This window comes from Battus philenor, unplaced genomic scaffold (genome assembly GCF_028537555.1).
Source record: "Battus philenor isolate CCGP_79_NKW_IND1 unplaced genomic scaffold, ilBatPhil1.0.hap1 SCAF_11, whole genome shotgun sequence".
Taxonomy (NCBI): Eukaryota; Metazoa; Arthropoda; class Insecta; order Lepidoptera; family Papilionidae; genus Battus; species Battus philenor.
Window position 1 is genome coordinate 12,767,143 of NW_027181673.1, and position 21,268 is coordinate 12,788,410.

The 21,268-nt window shown below is 32.8% G+C and overlaps 1 protein-coding gene across 1 annotated transcript; it reads right to left on the reverse strand.

Moving 5' to 3' along the window:
* Positions 1 to 493: 493 nt before the first annotated feature.
* LOC137932378 (neprilysin-like) lies at positions 494 to 19,103 on the reverse strand. The gene is given in 14 exon segments (XM_068775985.1): positions 494 to 670; positions 1,731 to 1,895; positions 3,447 to 3,577; positions 4,137 to 4,204; positions 6,487 to 6,623; positions 7,252 to 7,452; positions 8,255 to 8,539; positions 9,160 to 9,475; positions 10,172 to 10,433; positions 11,540 to 11,732; positions 12,511 to 12,632; positions 13,133 to 13,224; positions 15,027 to 15,126; positions 19,052 to 19,103. Coding segments are annotated over 14 exon segments (2,301 nt in total).
* Positions 19,104 to 21,268: the final 2,165 nt, after the last annotated feature.

The following is a 21,268-nucleotide window of genomic DNA, read 5'->3' on the forward strand; positions in this document are numbered from 1 at the left end:
ACCTGTACATTAAAACTTTATACTACCAGAAATGGTGTGTCGTATTTTAATAGAAAAATGGATATAACATGTTCCAGAGTAATCACTTTATTTATTGATTAAAGGTATAATAGATAAATTAATTTTATGGTTGACAATAACTGACTGATGCAGCTATAAAACGACAATATAAATTGTATGAAACAAGTCCGTACTGCTAATTGCGCAGTTTCTGAATTTTTTTTTCAAGATTTAAATCTTGTTTTCAATTAGTGTCTTCAAAAAATAATCCAAATTAAGGCTTGACTAAGGTAGAAAATTCTAATTTTCTAATTTCTAATTTTCGAATTATATTTATATTTGGAAATCGCTAATTTGTAATTAATAATTAGTGGTGTTTCCTTGTATTACCTCCACATATAATCTTAAAATTATTTCATAGATATAATTGTCAACAATAAGTTAGACCACGAAAAATGTATTAATTGATAGAACAATATCTTATATAAATCATTTAGAATATAATACACTTGTTCAAAGGATTCATACTTGTACCAGAAGGACAATTCCACACCGTTGCAAAATCTTCAGTATTCTGTAAACTGCCAATTGCTCTGAACTTCTGCGGAGAGTGAAAATCATCTTCTAATTCTTCTTTTAAAGAATCATTTGTTGACACACCGCACCAGAGCTAAAACATCGTTAAAAACTTTATTCATGGGCTATTACTGCATTAGTTTAAAAAATTACAAAAAAATCGATCGATTTTAAAAAGAAGATACAGGAAGATTAGTAGCAGTTGTAAAAGCTTTAAAGGATTGAATCTATATATCATTTGTAAGCAAAAAGCTTTTCAGCATTTTTTTTACATTTATTTCAAATCACCTTATATCAAATGATCACATTTTAAACCTCTACTGGAATACGACAGGCCGATAGTTATCGGTAATTTTTTACTGCCAGTAAAAAATTTGCAGCGACAGATAAAAATCACTAATTTTAATAATTAGCTATCCGAATTCAAACGTCATTTCTAAGTATATTATCATCACGATGTTTATTATTTCTGAAACCATTTAATTTTCGGATAAAGTGTGCCATACAATAATTGTCAGCAAATGTGCTCTATTTCAACATTCACCTCTTTAAGTTTTTTACACATATAACTAATTACTCTGTACAAACCTACATAAAGAAGTTAGTAGTATTCGAATAGGTAATAATAGACATTATATAAGCAACATAAAAGCCTTAATCTTTCATGAATATTAAAAATAGTAAGTCTACCACATATGTCACTTAATAAATCCCCGATCTAACATATATATCAACGTCTTTGACAAACCCTTGCGACTTTCAGGTAGTACTCGTATTATACTTAAAACGGCAAGGGTCAAAATTTAATAGAGCTCTTGCAGTTATTTCGGAGGTTACATACAGCCTTTTCAGTTAACCTACTTTTATAATTTATAAGACAATGTATAGAAAAGAATTTAATATAAAAAATACTGTGGAAGCTAAACTGTTTCAATTTAGCCCATAGTCTAGGGAAAAGAATTGGAGCGTTTCACTATTTACAAAGCAAATAATCATTTTACTCTCTTTAACAACTCTCTTTGTGCCTTAACAGAAATAAAAAAATGTCTGGATCGGTAGTTGTAGTAATTTCGCGTTTACTTTCGATGATTCATTTTTATTTATATCAAAATTAAATATAGATGAAAATAAAAATTCAACATAATATTTCTTACGTTTGCGAAAGATAAAAAGAACAATTGATCTGATGTGAATTTTTCGAAGCCGGGAAGTTTCGGTTCAGGACCGACTTTCCACAGATGTCGTCTTAGAGCGGCGAATGCCTCTCTCACTGCTCCACTGTCTGCAATGTTCTCTCCTAGAGTCTTCTCGCCGTCTACCTGCAATTTATGTACTCCTAGTACAATTTTAAATACCGACCTGAAAAAACTATCCCGAAAGATTGGATTTATCAAAAATAAAAAGGACTGTTGCAGTCCAATAGAAAGAAATAGTAAATAAAAATAATTTCAAAATGTTTACTTTTCCTTTTAATATAATGTCTTATTAATAAACAATGAATACTTATAAAAGTAACAATGTAATTACCTACATGTAATCTTATCACGGTTATTTTTTCTTTTTATTATTAATGTATTCTGTAAGAAAAGGACCAATATCTAGCCACCTCCGCACAATGCTGGCATTGTTTGCTGCATACGCATTTATCAGCGGGCTGGCGGGCGGTGCACTTTGTTGCACGACTGCCGCAGCATGTACGGAGGTGGCTAGATATTGGTCCTTTTCTTACTTAGGATGGATTTCCGCAAGGTAACGCCTGATTCCATTAAATAATGTATTCTGTGATTTGTACAGGAAATGCCTACTGATGTTTAACCATTTTCCTAGCTGTTTTTACATTTTTTCTTTAGGAACTTTCTTTGTGTCTCAAGTAAAATGTGAAAAATGAGTGAGTTGTGAGTTGAATTGGTAGAGCCACTCTGGATTTTCAATTCACTTTTATTTATATATACATATATGTATGAAGGTGTTGACGGCGTACTGACACAATAAAACGCCCGATATTGCTCCATCTCCCCGCGCGCATACCTTTCAGCGTACACCATCATGATGCCATCGTCTTAGTAGACGTGGTTTATAATCATTACGAACCTACTGGTCCCCTTACTCTCCAAGCGGAAAACGCATTGTGCCGAATTAATGGTAAATGGTGACTGCCAAGGAGACGAGATTGGGCAGCAATCACCGAGGGCTCGCAGGAGCCCGATATAGAAGACGCTAGAGAGCGTCCCCTATTTCTGGCTTAAAAAAATAGCAATGAACTCGTGCCTCCCGGTCGGTAGGAGAGTCGAAAGACCTCAGCCTGAGCTCATTAAAAATGAGGTTAGCCCAGCGTGGGAACGCTCAACCCGAAGGCAACGGTTAGACTTGAGCGACACGTGTGCCCCCATCTGGGCTATCCGAGCATCTCAGTTCGAACCTGGCACAGGTCACGCTTCGCCGTGAAGCTAAGCGCTCGCGCATGCTGGACGAATCCAGCAGACCCGCTCACAAGCTTGACTAGTGCCGTAGGTCAAAGACAAACAGCACTAGTGGAAAAAGAGCGTTACAGCGATTTCGGTAGCACATACTCAATATCTCAAAGTAATATTTTTTATTGTTCTTTTCAGCGGATAGCATAGCGCATTAAGTTCCCCCAGAGATCGTTCCGGTGATTGGTACTATGCTGCCCACATGCAGCGAGTTCCCGCAACCTTGAATATTGCGTTTGTCCACCTAGTGGGCGGCTTACCCACGCTGCGTTTACCGACTCGCATTTTGACATATATGATGATGAATGATATATGTAATATATATTTTGTAGGTTAATGTTTTTACTAATATAAAGGCTTGCTATGTTGGTTTTATATAATATTTAGTGTTGTACGTACATTTTGATTCAGTTCTTTCACGTGAAATGAAGAGAATTGTTGAACGAAACATGTTGTCAAGTTGACGTAGGAATCAACTGTTTCGTTTGTCCACCAGTTGGCGATGTTTCCGTCTTTATCATAAAGTCGTCCTGTAAGAATTATTTATAATTAATATGTTTTTATCTTCTTCATTTTCAACACATTAATTAAACTATATAGGACATATCTGTTAGGATTTCTGATGATATCTGATAAAGTTTTTTTGCAAAAAAATTCTGAAATAGCATTCGTGTATTGAGATACAATTGAGCAAATGGTAAAGTACCGTCATCAGGTCTCTTTCTTCGTCAAACTAGAGTGAAATAATATAAAGGTACTAATGTAAAAAAAAGTTTTTTTTTAATTTTTTTGAGGGCTATTAGTTAGCTGTTCAATTTATAAGTTGTTTTGCTTGTGAAAATAGATTAAAAAAACATTTACTGTTGTTAAGTATCTTGTATTAATATTGTGTTCAAGAAATGTTTTCACTGTCAAAACTTTTAAATTATTACGTAAAAGAAGACCTTTAGTGTAGTTACATTACCATACGTTAAGTTTGTACTTGGTGGATTAGTTATAAAATATATTTTATAATACATTTTATACATATAGATATACAAAGGGCTCATTTTTTAAATAATGCGAACTAAATAAAGGTTATATGCTTACCTACGTCGTCAAAGCCGTGAGTGATTTCATGGCCTAGTATTGTTGCTAAAGCCCCGTAATTCAAAGATCTGTAACATTATGTAAACTAATCACAAAGCGATAAAAATGATCAAAGATTAAACTTCTTTGATCATTTTATAATCGCCGTTCAAACTTTTCTCTTAAATTTTCAATTGGAATATAATATTTTAATATATAATATTAAAAAAAATGTAATGAGATTAAATGATAAATATATCAATTTGATTAATAAGATACTTACTCAAGCCCTAAATCGTAAAAGGGATACTGTAACATAACCATAGGTATAGCTGCGTCCAAAGAAAAATAATCAAAAATTTAATATTTATTTAGCGCTAAATATCAAAATCGTGTCATATCGTTTTTTACATCTTTTTTATCTACTCAAGGCCCGGCTTAAAATATAGACTGCTAAAATATCATGGAAATTTCCATAGAAAATTTGCTATAAATGATTATATTTAAACTATTCCGCCTTTCAAAAAACTTTGATCAGGTTTATTCTGGATATTTTGTAATTGTTGACCACAGTTTCAAGCGAAGGTCTTCTTATTCGAACAAAACAGCAAAGTGCTAGTTGACCCACTATGCAGACGGTGAGTGGGTGAAAGAGGCTGTGGTAGTGATCTGCAGTGTACCAGCTCGCGCCTACCCTACACTAGTAGATTAACCACCGTTGATTAAATTCCTTTTATTATTATCTAGCAGCGGACGTTATACTGCTGAAATGATGGTAACGATAAAAACTCAACACTGTTTTTTTTTAAATTTATAAACGCTTTATTATACACCAAAATAACATTAAAAGATACATCTAAAAGGAAATATAATATAAAATGATTAATCACTAAAACATAAGCAACTTATGTAGAGGTGGTACAACAGGTGGTCTTATCATTTGAGACGATCTCTACCAGACAACCTTTATATGAAGATGAGAGACATAAATGAAAGAATAGTTTAGTTTAGACTATTAAATTAGTTATGGTTACACAGGGTGTCACGGTGACCGACGATTTAAACATTTTTATTTATATTATTTTATACTTTATTCTACACCATAGATAATAACTAAAAAAAGAGATACGTCGAGCCGATCACTAGCTTAAAACCTTTGGTGATGAGGACATGAAAAATAAGGAAGTTCAGTGTGTACATATAATACACACAAATACGTACATACATATATACAAAAATACTTATATAGACTAAATATTTGCGTAGAAAAGGTATTATATAAATATGAACAAGTAACAAATGCTAGTCAATATTTTATTTCAGAGGCCAAGTACGTGCTCTTTTATAATTTATAATTTTGTACATGTACCATCTCAATACCTATCCATTTAATACCCATGAAAGTTCTTCAAATATCAACGATACTTGAGAATATGTTAATACTCGAATTCTCCAAACAGTGACACGATCGTTGCACTTCCAGACGAGAAGGAGACAGTGGTTGTGCCGTTGAGGAAGCCGGATAAGGAAGAATACGTGCATCCGAAGTTCTAAAGACACATCGGACTCTTGCCTATTCAAAGCAAGGTTATGAAGGAGATTATGGTCCGTGAGATATAGTTGTATACTGCGCCTTATATCAGTTGCCACCAATATTAAGATATATATTATAATACTAATGAAAGATCTTAAAAAGGACGAAAGAGAAACCCGGTTAGCAAAAAAAAATATAGTAAATAATGTCCCTGGTTATATATAAGGGCATTAGTAGAGATTCCCCAAAAATGGGGGCAAAGTAAGAAGAGAATATGTTAATTATTTTAAAATATTCGATTACACCATAGAACTTAATGTTACATTGTAAGTATTAGGTGCATACTAGTGATTTTTTGACTCAAACTAGCTAAATACTAGGCCTTCTATATTATGTACCCGTTAATTTTTGCTGTGTAAAATTTTAAATAACATTGAGATGAATACATTTTTTAAAAAAGTTTAAAATTGACACTAATTGAGGGGCTGTTGAGTAATAAAACATTTTTTCCCGTATTCCGTATTCAGTCTATGATTTTGAAAATGAAGTTTCAAAAAAAATACCTTAATATTTACGATTAGAAAATCACAATTCAAAACAAAAAACACTCTATTTAAGTATATTTGAGTGTACTTACTTATTGCATTCGATTGGTACAGATGATACGCGTTCACCTCCGTAGGTTGTGTATGCCATGTGACAAAAACAGTCTTTCGAAAATCATTCAATGTGTTCTTTACTTTAGCCTGAACTACGCTCAATAGATTTTCCAAATGTCGCTCTTTGTCCACTTCAATGCCTTTGTAAAACAACTCGAGTTTTCGCTTCTCCAGTAACCAGTCAGGAAAACCAATAAGGGTTTTCATCTCAATGATTTTTCTATAGGTAACCAATTTCGTGTTATCATCCATCCATCTAGTTTTACCTACTAAATGTGCTAAGCTACTTTTTAGTTCGCTGAGCATTGTTTCGATCTAAAAAGCAAAAAAAAAACATTAACACGAATGAATATTTTTTTATACCTTAAAAACCATAATAAATGTCTTTGTTTCAGCCCATAGACATGCATTGTTAGGCACATGCCTCTTATAAAAAAATCTCAGAGGGGATTATGTTATACATAATCGCACGTGCTTAGCATTATGGTATGCAGAGGACACTGCTAACCATCCTCTAGAAACTTATTAGTGAGCAGTGGCAATTCTATATAATTAATGCACGAAGTGTACATACATAAGAGGCCGATATATATTTCAATTATTATTATGACATAATCCATGTCGCAAGAAGCGATTGTCATAGATGACCATCCTTGGGGGAGGCCTATCTCCTGCACTGGGCGTCTACTAGCTGGTATGAATAAATAAATGTATGAATTGCGACGGTCCAAAATTAGGAACACTACCAAGATTCTCTGGGTAGCTAGTTACATATTATATATGTTAACAGGAAAAGCCCTTTAAAAAGCTAGAACATTTTAATGAACGTATAAACGCATTCTTATAAAATAATTCCGGAGCAATAGTGTTTGACTTGGATCTTGAAGTGTGAAACTGATGTATGAGCAAATATCGTACATCTAAACGGAGAAATAGGACTCACCTTAGGTTTAATAACAGTTACAAAGTCAGGATCTACTATCGCATAAGCGACAGCCATTCCGAGCAGGTCGTTGATAGTGCTAGCACATCTCAAGTTCCGTGGCGGTGCGGTAGTGCCCGCCTTGTAGTTCAAGTCGAAGTATTTCTTATCGTATAACGATTGCATGAATGTCGTTGTATGAAAACTTAGTACTTCGGTCACCTGACAAAATATATTATGTAAAAAAAATATATTAATATAGGTCAATCGTCGAATCTGTATCGGCTGGGCAGTGTTCGAGAAAATACGTAACAACTTCACGTCCATGTGGTACCAGTGATGATTTTAGGCTCTGAAACATTATGTCTCACAACAGGCGTCGCTGGCATAACTGACGTCGAGAATTCTATCTGGCAGCAGATGTAAAAGTAAACAGAACCAACCAAAAATCTGGCACCATGAAGTTTGAAAAAAAAAAAACGGAAGAGTTTTTTTTTAAACTAACTGTTTTTAACTGTCAAAAACATTAATTATTATCTGTATTATGGTAAGTTTTTTGTTTGTATTGATATGCTTTCAGAAGTCTGGAATATTTAGATGCAATGCCTAAAACTGAAACGTATTAAACAAATAGGTGACCGTAATTCTTGTCGTTGATCAACTTGAAAATTAGTACGAAAAGTCCATAATGGTGGGACAAAATCAAATTCAAAATCAAAACATTCCCCATTGGAAGAGGAATGCACTTTCGAATCGTCAATTAATAGTCTTATCGAAAATCGATAAAAAAGCTTTTAAACCGTCATTATTTGTAATTTTTCATACAATTTTACGATAAACGAGAACAATTTAAAAGAATTAATTTAAATCTATACTGTAAATTCTTCATTTTAAAAACATATCAGATGTCGAAAAATATTCTTATGTAAATCATATCCATCCGTTCAATTATTCCGATTAATTAATACATGTATGCATAATTATCTTATTTGAAAATCTTCATCAATTAAATTGATAAATTTACCTGAAACCAAATGTAAAGCTCGATAATGACAGGCGAAGCTTTGGATAAGTAAGCAGCCATCAGGGATAAGTATTTCAAGTCAGGTTTAGTAAGCATTATTTTATCGTTCTCAAAATCAAGTTTAACGTCACTTATATTAAATACTCCTTCGACATATCTCTTCCAGATAGGCGTGGTCGTGCCATTGTTGCTCTCGACCACTGAGTCAGTATGTGCTTGAAGTTCATCAACTGTGTATTTCACGTCTAATAGAAAACTTTCATCGCTATCATTGTAAGCTTGAAGCTGGACAAAAGAAACAGTTGCAGTTATTATTTTGTTTTACGAATATTTGACAGTTAATGTTTAAAGTATCAAATTGAAAAAATTAATAACCAACAATAATACAAATTAGTACCTACTAAAAATTAGGAAACAAAGTGCGTTGCATTGTACATTTTGACTTCAGGAATATGTTTGTGGACATTGTCTTTTATATAATAAAAAAATCTTTACTGTTACACAGCGTCAATAACTTCGTATATACGTAAGTAATTATATTTTGAAGCTTATTAAACGTGTAATGGTAGAAGAAAGAGTACAAGCTTTCTATTATCTTTTATTTAAATATTTTTACACGAATTTATACGAATGCTATAAATACAGAGATAAAAAATTCCTACAAAACAATGCAGCTAACATGACAGACAATCCGTGGGTAAAATCTCTTCGCTAAGAATGTGTAAATAGGAAGAAGATGATAATGAAAAAAGAGATGCGTATGAAGAAGAAAAAGGCGACAATGATGAGAAAGATAAAACAGATGAAAAAGAATAAGATGAATAAACAAAAGACAACGAAGAAATAGAATGTTCGCAGCTCCCCGAAACTCATTTTGTTTTAATAAATAACCAAACTTCACTTACTTGTTCGAGATCTTCGTTAAAACGATAATAAGTTTTTGAAGACTTCAGTAGACGTTCAACTAATGAGTTTTCCGTTATGTTTTTTACTTTCTCATCATCTAACTGTTGATAAAATAAGCCTAGAAGATTACCGTAAAAACCTATCCAAACATCCTTTTTCCTTTGATGTTCATCACTTTCATTTTGGTCATCGTCAGATTCTAGATTATTGTGATATAATGATCTCATGTAGTTATCTGTTACAAATGTTTTTGATAATTCTGCATTAAAAAATTGCGGTGGTTTCTTTTTGGGGGAACGATTTTCCAAGTGCATACTGCAAAATTGATTGGTATGTCTTCATTTATATTATTTAAAATAATTAAACTTTGAAATATTTATAGCGATCATTTGTGTAAAGATAAGCACGTAAGTGATGCCAGACAGGCACAATCGAACATTTAATAGTAATTTGAATAAAATTGAGTTCTCATGATATCTTTTAACCTAGAGGTAAAGTAACGAAGGTTCCCAAGAGTGTCTCGAATGGGAGAAGAGGCCATGACCCACTCAGCCTGGTTAAAGATAACTTTCAGTATCAACGGTTCTTGAAAGTATTCTTTTGTCGTAAGTTTACTATATGTAACCTTGACGAGTTATCAAAATTTATATACATATAACTCAAATATGTAAATGAGTTATTCATATGTTAAAAAGACCATCGTTTCCGTGTATATCCAATAATTAATGTTGATTCCTAACAATCACAAGTCTCGAATTCGATGTTTGGTATAAAATTTGTGAATTATGAACGTTCTATTTATTTGGTGATGATTTATTTGATAGTGATTTATTTATTTTATTTCATCACAAATTTCGTGTTCTTAAAACCGGTGAAAGTACGGTGATCAAAAACTTTCTAAAGAAATAGGCATATTCTAGATCGAAAATATTCTATTATGGGCCGAATAGTAAACCTAAATAAAATTGTGTCACAATAAAAGTAAATATACAGCCGAACAAAACCGCTTACCTCGGAAAAGGATTCGTAACTTCGGGCGTTCCCATCACTATTCGGCGCTCTGATGAGTTTTTCGGATCCGAGAAAATATCGAATCCTATCAAAACGTCCATACCGAGTTTTATTTTTATTTTGATTACAGTCTCTACCCAATCAAATGTATAATTATTGTAATCAACATCATCGGTTACGTTAAGATATGTCGGCAAAATGGGAAGTCCCAATTCATCTAATATTCCAAAGATGTGTTTTATACCTCTATTGTCCAATGTTTCTAAAACAAAATGTATTTAATATTATAATACCCTAATTTTCAATATGCTTATTAGAATGTTACACGCGTATTGAGTGATAGCTAAAATCAAAACATAATTTGAAATTTCGAGGTAAGGGTTGGCTGTAATAAAAATCACTTTTGTTTCTTTAAATAACACAGTGTTCCGCGTTGCGAGAGATACGAAGAGGAGTGGGCCAGTTGCGCGTTTCTATGAAGTTTGCGTATTATACGCCTAATGAAAGCATAGAGGTCGTACAAGACATCTTTCCAAGAAAGGTCATATCAAAGAGGAATAAGATTAAGCGGCCATTCATCTAGGCCAGAAAATCATAAGAGTGTATCTTCTATGATTCTTTGAAAACACTTGCTGAATTAAAAGTTAAAGATACTTAAAATAAGCGGCGGTTTAAATGGCGACTGATAAGCGTGTTTTTAAAAAGCTGTAGTGTCGTTTGAAAGAACGTTAATGAAGATCTGCAAAATAACTTGATAATATAATAATAATTTTCAAAAAGTCAATTTTATTCCTTGTTTTGTTCAATAAAAACATATTCTCCCTTTCTTTCTCTCTTTCCATCGAAGTCGACGCTGATATCCTTGCGGGCTGTTACATCTTCGTCGAAACGAATTTACAGAAACAGAGTGATCCGCGAACTTTAGAATAATGTTTTTTTTTGTCAAAATATAAGTATTTTTTATTATTTTTATAATTGAACTTTATTAAGACCGTACACATGGACATAACGACTGTAAATGCATTTTAAATAAGCTCTTTACACTACGGCAGGTTAATATTTGCCATATATAATAAAGTTGATTTATATTTCGTTATAGTTATAGGCCATAGAGCTTTAAAAGTGTTTAGTCTAGACTTCGATATCAATATCATGGGCTCCCTTAGAAGCCTCAAGTCGGATGATTACATTACTTATTTTACTGGATTGGAAAGTTGCAACATTCTTAGGTCTCTAAGACGGATGATTTACAGAGTGAGTGCAAGGGTTTAATAGAGGACTTCGATTTGGACTGCACTTGAAACGCACTTAGAATTACAATTCAAGAATGACCTAGACATCCAAACCTAAGCTAGATTATCAACTTACTTATATCCATGCACGCTTTGTACATATCCTTCGCCTGCCGCACCGGTTTAGGGTATTCCACATCCTTAGGGTCCTTTGATTCTAGAAAATCTCTCACCACTGTGTAGACTCGGGTTTGTTTTTCTCTAAACCAATCGTAAGAGCTGTATGCGTCGGGCCGGGGATGGTTCTTTGCCCAGTTGCCGCATACGAACTAAAGATACATAAATTAAAACTATTATCAATAAAATTTTTAAAATAGTACTTTATATGTCAGATAAACATGAAACAAAAACAAATTAATAAAATTGCAGAATTACAATTGCCGGGATTTCTTACAGTCTTGAATTGGAAAAGATTAGAAATTTAATAGAGATGACTCTACAGATAAATATAAAGAGTAATGATATATTATACAAAGAATACATGTGTAGCTTCTAGTGTAGAAAGAATATATAATGTACAAGATATTTATTATTTAATAAAATACATAATGTTATACACAAACTAATATATAAAACGTAGGAGACGATAAAAGGGATAGCAAGTATTTTACCATATTTAATTATTTAGTTTACAAATAGTAATATATATATATTTATATATATATATATATATATATATTCTATTTTTACCTACTAGCATTTTTTTCGGTATTGGCAACGTTGCTTTTGTATATATAGGTATAAATAGGTAAATAAAGAGGTGGTCATTATAATAGTAATAAGTATGAACCTGGATATTGAAATACTCATTATTATCGTTACTATCGTTAATGCTTTAGATTGTCTATTGCTGGACATAGCTTTCAGCAGCGATCATTTTTTTATGTAGTTAAAATATTTATGTAGTTACATGAAATTGTAACTACATAAATATTTTTTTTGCGTTCTAATATTTGTATGACAGATTGTCCGATACCTATAAAAACTACTTACCGCTTCTCTTTACATATTATTATGACATATATTTTGTTAGAATAAAATGATTACCTGATAAAAATCGCTGCAAGGGTCCACAGTGTCGTCCATAGAGAGCGCCAGGTTTGCGGCCGAGCGTAGACACTCTTTAGACTTGCACAAATTTGTTCTACCTTTACTTGTTGCTCGACAGACTGTATTGCGTGCAGATAAAAAAATATAATTTAACATAACCTTTTAATATCCTACATTGACACTATAAAATGACGGTGGTCAAGGTGACATAATGGAAAATAAATATTTATAAATAATTATATATGTATTGTTTCTAAAGGTATGTGATTTGATATCATATGGTAAAGAAGCGATCTCGACAGCGCTAGTTTTGTATAATCAACAAAAAACATCATAAATAACTCGGAAATCACAAAACAACAAATTATATGACTTCAATACCATCCGCAATGAACCCCACAGGGTAACGTGTTAACCTCTTTTTGAAAGAAGCCTTAAAATAAATAAAATATAGAGCCAGTATGTGGTAATTTCATTTAAAAGACCCAACTGTTGAGATCAGCATTTGGAGCCGAGAGTAGCATAATGATAAACTTGTAACACATGTAGGTACCTACTTGAACAGAAATATTTTAAATGTAAATTAATTTTTGAATAACAAGCTTTCAAAAATACTCACCTATTATAAGTAGGATAATATTCAAAATTATTAATATTAATATAACCAAAAGCGAAATAAGTAATAATTTATTTTTGTGTTTTCTTCGAAACCTGTAAAAGAACATTAACCGATACTTAGTAGTAATCATGATAACACGAAGTGTTGTAACATACTCATTATTTTTGTGTTAGACCTGTACTAAAAATACATAAAACCTCGCAGAACTTAAACATAAAATGTAGCTCATTGCTGGTGTATGTAATTATATAAATAACAAGGACACCTATTACATTTTACTTATCGGAAGCTCATTAAAAAAAAACTTTTTTAATTACTCTTAACACATTATTAATTTTATATGTAATTCATCATTATTATTATTATAGACGTAATAAGTCCACTACGAATGGACGATCCATAAGCAGTGCTAACAAGCAAAAGAGCTAATGCCTAATATACCAGCTTTCCAATATCCTGCTCCTACTGTCGTGACTCCGTTTGCGTCTTATCTTTTTTCTAACATCATTATCTAACATCTGTTTTCTTTAGGTGTTACAGACGGTTTTATGTACAGGGCATGCCTTGAAGAGGACGAGTATACTTCGGTGTACTGAGCACCCCAGCAACGTACCTCCTAGAGATTGCCGGTGATATTAAGGTTTGCTGGGATTTCTCGAGGAGTTGAATTGACTTTTTTTTTTCGCCTCCGCTATTGGGGGCCTCTCGTACCCCCTATCATTTGTTGTACAGGGACTTTTTGGGCAAATTTTATTAATAATTTACAGAATTTTTTATTATTTTCTTTCTATTCTTTCATACTTCACACTGTCTTTCGGTCTATTATTTCATTCCACAATTCTACTGTCTTTCCCTTTTGCTCTGTATCACCTTTCATTCATTCTTCATTTCTTTTTACATTTTCTTAAATTACATTGTTATTTTATATCACATCTTTATTACTTAGATTCTATAATTATTTTATATCACAGTATTATATATTATTTTGTTTTTATTTTGTCTTTATTATCTATTTATTTGCATTATTTACTTTTTATTTCTTTCTATAGCATTATTAATTATTTTTTAACAGAGGGTGATGAATGAATTTTTGGTCTCTTTTTCGCTTATCAGGGAGGCTATTGACTCCTCCCTGATTTTTACGGCAGACCGGCACTCGAATTCGAGCCGGAGTCCCCCGAATGCGGGACACTGAGCCACAAGGTGGATCACGGTTTGGTCCACGCCCGGTTCACAGAAGCACGAGGGGTCCTCCTTGAGCTTGAACCTGTGGAGGTACTCAGAGAACCCCCCGTGCCCCGTGAAGAGCTGGGCCGAGACCGCGTCCACCTCGATACTGCGTTGAATTGGCTTTAGTTAGGATAATCCTAACGCAAAATTAGCACAGTGCCACTGGGTTGTGGAAACCAGCCCGCAGAGACAAGATAAGACAAGGCAATTCCACTTCTGACTATAGAACGATTGTAATGCATCAAGCGACCTGCATAAAATCTTATAGGTAGACTATCTTCGCTATTCTTACAAGTCCGCGGTGTCTACCAACGAGGCTTAAAAGTCCAGCGCTGCGACTTCAACTTGAGAATTCGTTAGGCGACATAGGTTACTTTCGTATGTGTACGGATTCTTGGTTTTTGATTCAATATTATAAGTTACATAATACTCGCAGTGTAATAAATAAGTAAAAATGTCCCGAGTTTAGACACCAGATGACTTTTGCTTAGTTATAAAGAAAGCGCTACGAAAAGGTTCATGCTACCATCCTTCGCATCGTCATCTCAAAAATATAAATGCCAAAAGGCAAACGGCATTTGACAATTGCTCGTTACATTATACGTTGTGTTTAAACAAAATAAAATGTTTCGAAGGTAGAGATATAGGTGAAATTTTTATTAACCTTGCTGTTCTGGACCCAACGGCTATCAGATACCCTGTCTCCCTTAATTCACCGCCATTTTTAAGATGTGGTGTTACCTCTCGAGTCGCGCTTGTTGCTCCTGAAACAATATTTTTAAAGATACGAATTTAAAACAGTTTTTCATCACATTCACAAACGTAAACATATACAGGTTACATGAGATAAAAAAAGTAAAACAACAATGTGATATAGTTTGTTACATAATATTTCACGCTTAAACTAGGCTATACAATATTATTAATGAAACCAAAAAGAAAAAAAATCAAGGTAAATATGTAAATAATGTATAAACAGTGTGACTACTTATACAAAAAAATATTAATAAAAAGGTAAGGTCACAAAGCGAAATTGAATTCGGATTCAAAACTCGAGTTATTATACTCGATATAATATATAGATTGTATTCTTTTCTGATTCTAGATGTGTTCTTTGAAGACAAACCAGCTTACAAAATGGACCCACAACTTTATTGACACGTATTAAACATCTATTTCAAGTAATAGCTTTGTAACTATAGGAAGTTAAAGTCATCACTGATTAGATTCAAATTTACAAAAAGTTGATTATCCTTTAACAATCATCATCGTTTCACACACCATCACTCTCTTAAAGCAAATGATTCTAGACATATTCTCTACCAAAACTTTTCAACTAGGCCGGTTGCATGCCTACATCCCTCGCTCGACGTGATCAAGGCACTTCGAATATGAAAAAAGACGACGACAAAGACCAACCTATGATTCGACTACTGACCTCTTTCTTAAATGAACCTTATTTTCAAATTTAGGTTCTTTAATAAAATTTACAGTTACAAAAATAATCATTATGCATTGAATAAGCGTCATTCTTTATTATAAATAGATATGTCTTTATTATTGATATTTATATTGCTAGAAAAATATTTCCCATCATTTTTTCTCACAAAAGGACATATACACAACAAGGTGACTTGATGACGAGAGCCGTTATTCATCGGTTACAGATATGGTAATATATATCTGTAACCGTTAATATATATGGTATGGTGGTGATAAGATAGTGTGCGTTACACAAGGCAAATTCTGATAGAGTGCTTCTAAAACCGTTTTACCGCGGCCTAGCGAGGTACCGCAGGCGTTGACGGTTTCCAGCTGCTCTTTTGAGTAAAAAAATGAAATGAGTAAAAACATGGCAAGAGGTCTACGACACAAAAAAGTTTGGGGAACTCTGTAAGTCTGTCTAAGTCCAGTTTTTAAATTCAATATGAAAACATATTGCTTGCTGGACATGATCCTTCTTCATAAATTTCCAATAGGAACAGTTGCAAGCGGCCTGTATCACTTCCAAGGAGCCGAATAAAAGTCATCAGTTCACCTTGGGGGTTATACGCTACGCTTGGCGGTCTGTGGTCATTTGTTCTGTGCGAGATATGGCTTGCCCACTGTCTTGTCACACTACCTGTTGATGGGCTACGTTGGCGACGAAAAAGCTAGATTGTTCAAATACTGCTTTTATAGGAACAATTGATATTATAGTAATTTATGAGTCTTGTTTAACTTGCCTCGTAAAGAGATATTTGTGGAAATAAACATGTCATCATAGAGTACTAGATTGTCACATATTCCCCATTAAAATGTGTATAAATATGTATTTACAGTAATCGTGGTGAAATTGAAAATTGTTAACAGCTAATGCGTTTATAACGACTCGAGAAATTATTTACGTTCTCGAGATTACAAATAATGTCAGGTCGACGCTTTGCACAAGTTTGTAAAGTCCAAAGGTCATTCAGTAACTGTACTTTAAACAATCTAAACTATATTAAAGCACAATTACGAAAATGGTCACAGAGTAAGTTGATAAAGTTTGTTGTAAGGTCTTCTTAAATAGAACTTTCGCTTTGAATCCCCGTAAGGTTAAAGTTGGATAATGTCTTTATTATAGGAGACCTCAATTTGATTCTAAATTGAGGACTTCTGGCCTTTTTATTAACGTACACTATAAATGATCCAAAATGGATTATGTACTAAATTATTAATTAAATAATATTAACCAATTTTCAAACGCCAAAGAGCTGTCAGTTTTTAAATCGGTTGTTTAGTGAATAATTAAAATTTAATTGTATTAATCTTAGTATCAAGCGAATCTGTGTTATTTATTATTATGATTTCTTCTCTCTTATTTCGTTCCTCTCTTGTTTCTACGTGAATATACAATCTATTTTATTCCTTTATGAAATAGATGTGTATTACAATTTATTTAGGATTAATATCGATATATGCGAGTGTAGTAACGATATAGAAAAATATATTAATGTATAAAAATGTTTTTAAAAATAGACTTAGTCTTTTTAAACAGGGGTGAGCAACCTTTTTAATCAAAGGGCCAATTTAAATTTAAAAAATAGTTTGGCGAGCTGCACATAAAGTGACACTTATTAAAAATTTACAAAACTTTATTGTTAATAAACAATAAAAGATAAAATATGGAAAAAAGCATAGTTTTCACCACAAATCAGTACAAAAAAATTGTGCACGCGTTCATATTGCATGTTTGAACAAGTCGCTGTGCGAGTAACTCGTCAGAAACAGATTGTTTTGATTAAGTATGTACTACCAATTTATTATAATAAATTTTATAACAACATATTGATAGAAGAAATTCTATAAAATAAATTCATTTTTCGAAATGTTGCGGCCCGCCTCATAAACTTGTTTAAAGGACCGCAAGCGATCCGAGGATCGCGTGTTTCTTATCCCTGGACTAAGACACTGTGTTCTGCGAGAAGTCATTTGCAGCACAAGACTAGATGCCGCGGCGATCTTTGGGAGGTGGTTTATGCCTTGTAGTTGGCTTGTATGACATAATGATAATGAAGATCCTACAGTTTTGTTTTACGTTGAAGGATTTTATAATAGAGGATGTTATTAAGCACAAGATAGGACATCCCACAAGTGGGTCAGATGACCTTGTTAAGGAGAACGCTGGATGCAGGATACTTGTAACGGTTGTTATTGGAAATCTAGGGGGAAAGCATATGTAACAGCCTGCAGTGCAGGTTCTGCGACTGAAATGATGATGGTTTTTATCATTAATTTCTATTTCAAGCAGATATAGGTATAATCATTTGTTTTTAATGAATTAGTGCCAATTTAAAGGAGCTCAAGTTGATTTTTGATTCTATAAAATTGCCCCTGTGTGTGTATTTAATTCATACATAATATTCTAAGTTAAGGAATCATTTCCACAAGTATGGTAATATGTAATAAAAACTATAAGCCGTACTTTGTTTGATATACGACAGTTACATTAAACTGTAATAACTGATTGCTATCAGACTGCGGCCTAACGGGTGCTTATGCAATATAACAGTTAATTCGTATCGGAAGGCAAAATCTCAATTTTAAAATATGCCGAAGCGAAATTTTCTTTTATAAAATTTATATGAATTTTTGAATTCAAGTTATTTATATTTTAATCAGAATTATAAAGTTAAGATTAAGCGTGTCCGAGAAAGCCGCCTATTAAAAATCTATAGAGGAGGTTGATGATGAGCATTAGACATCCTATGGTGGAAATGATGATGATAATAAAGTCTTTGTGTCTACAATGGTATGTTTATTTCTAATTAGGTCTGAGATTTTAACCAAGAACAACCATCAATATAATTTTGGACAAACTCATATGTTTCACTCAATGGTTTCTTCTTGAAAACATAAGACAACAAAGATATAAAGACGGAAATGGAATAAAGCCTAGCACATTATCTTTAAAAAAAGTGCTTTATCATTATCATATCAGCCGATAGATGCCACTACAAGGTAAAGGTATAGACCACACATCGCCCCGATGATCCGTCTTGTGCTGAAGCCTTTTCTTGCGATTTTAACTATATCGTCGGTCCACCAAAGGGTCTACGTAAAAAATGCCATTAAAAACCTATTACTTTGTTAATATTAAGATGGTTTCTGAATACATTATAAGATCGTGCGAAAAACACTATAAAATGGGAATTTTAAACTTACGCGTCACCGACGGACCCATGGCATCACCGTCTTCGGTTGGCCACGCATTCATTTTGATAATATTTTCAAACAAATATTAAGACATTTATTAATTATGAATGTATCTTAGCGTAATAAATTAAAAATTAACATCAGATCTTTTTCAATGTGCACTATAGTTTAACGTATTATAATATGTATGGGAATAAAATTCGAAAACATTTTTTTTTTTGCTCGATTTTAGCGACGCCCATAAATGAGCGTTCGCCTTCATGGCATCCGAGCCACTGAAAGCTTGCCGGGCTCGTACCTGAAATGTAAAGACTGGTGTGACCACGAATTTTGTATTTGATGGACAAGTTTTTTTTATTTTAATGAATTTATAGCAATTTAGAAAATCATCTATACCTTACGTCTATCTTTCTTTTATCATACAAAGGGAGTGTCTTCAATTAACACAAAATGTGATTTAAATCAGTAATAAACTTTTTGATCTACTTACATATTGTCGCACTACATGTTAGCGACAAAATACTATGTTTTCTGCAAAAAGTTATCTCTTAATGCGTTTTACACTATAACATATTTTATTTTTATATTTATTTCAAATACAGTGAGCAAGCAAAGGATTTGAAATGTTAAATTCTGTGTAGCATTGCGTTTGCACTGTTTCACTTATATACGAGTGATTGGTAATAGATGTAAAAGCTTTGAAGAGAATTTGTTGGTAATCGGTAAAAAGTTTTAAAGCTTTTATATTTATTTCCATTTTAATTCGTTGTGTTCTATAGAATACGATAGGCATATCCCTTAAATGCATAATGATGAAAAACTGCAACATATCACTTAAATGTAAAATGAGTACTACACTTAAACGTAAATGCATTGTGTTGTATGTGTGCAACACAAGTTTTTTTTTTTCAAAAAAGAAGTAAAAGGAATGTTTTACATAAATATATATATCTTTTTCCCTGCATTGTAGTGTACATCTGTATCTGCAAGGTATATATTTTTTTATTATTTAGTATTAATAATAGTCATGCATTTAAGTGATATCATTTCTCCCAGAATCTGCATGGACAGGTAGTTAACTACAATTAATTTTAATATGTAGTGTACAGAATTTTGACTATGGATTTTTTGCCGTATTACAATTCCGTGAAACTATTGATTTTTAAATAGTATTTATGTACGAGCAGTCTTAAGATCATAGGTCGCGGATTCGATTCCCGGGATACAGTAATATCTATAATTTACGCTTTGTACGTTAATTATATAGTATTACCACTACTCACAAATAAATTTCCAGAGTATAGGCAGCAGTGTTCTCTACGTATCATATCACACTGTGATCACCAACCCGCCGGCCAAGCGTAGCGATTATGGTATAATCCTCCATAAATATATTCCAGTTGTATGTGTCATACAATTTACAGCAAATACATTCACCTTATTAATCCTTCTATACCTAAAACTGATGCCTTGTATATAGTACGTATTGATATTATATCGCTAGCTTTGGCACCATTCCAAATCGTTTTAATGGCTTCATACTTTCAGTGTGTCTGTAAATGACGCTTAGGTGATGAACTTCTTAATCTCTAATAATGTGATGTTATAACGCGATTGCAGTCAGTGTTATACTGTTTATAATTCAATGTCTCTACTATATGCCAAATATAATCGTATCCTTGTATTGTCTTTACTCGGACACAAAACGTCACATGCCTTTAATATTTGACTTCATAAATTTATCAGGTTTTCCACTATGTTTTACATCACCGTTTATTAGTAACAGGTTTCTTTTATTAAAGTTACTTGTAAGTTGAATCTACGACCTGTGATTGTAGGTATATGTTTCAAAATCTTTGACCAAAAGATAACAGCCGATAGATGGCTACTATAAGGCATAGTACTCACCCAAAAGATCGCCACGATGAGAGGTCTAATACTGCCCGCTTCCAACGACTTTTCGCAATATTGATTACTAGCGAGGTATCAATGCTCGACGCGATTTAGTACTTATACATCGTTTCCTAGACCTTTGACATGTACATAAATTAACTTATCTAAATAAAAATGTTTTATGTATCCAATTCAGCAATTTATATTCATATTTTTGTTAAAACAGCTGGTTTGCATAGTGAGAAAAAAATGAAAAATCTTTGAGAAAGATAGTAAAAAGAACACAGCTTTTACTATACAAAATTCAGAGAAAATTAACAATATTTATTATCG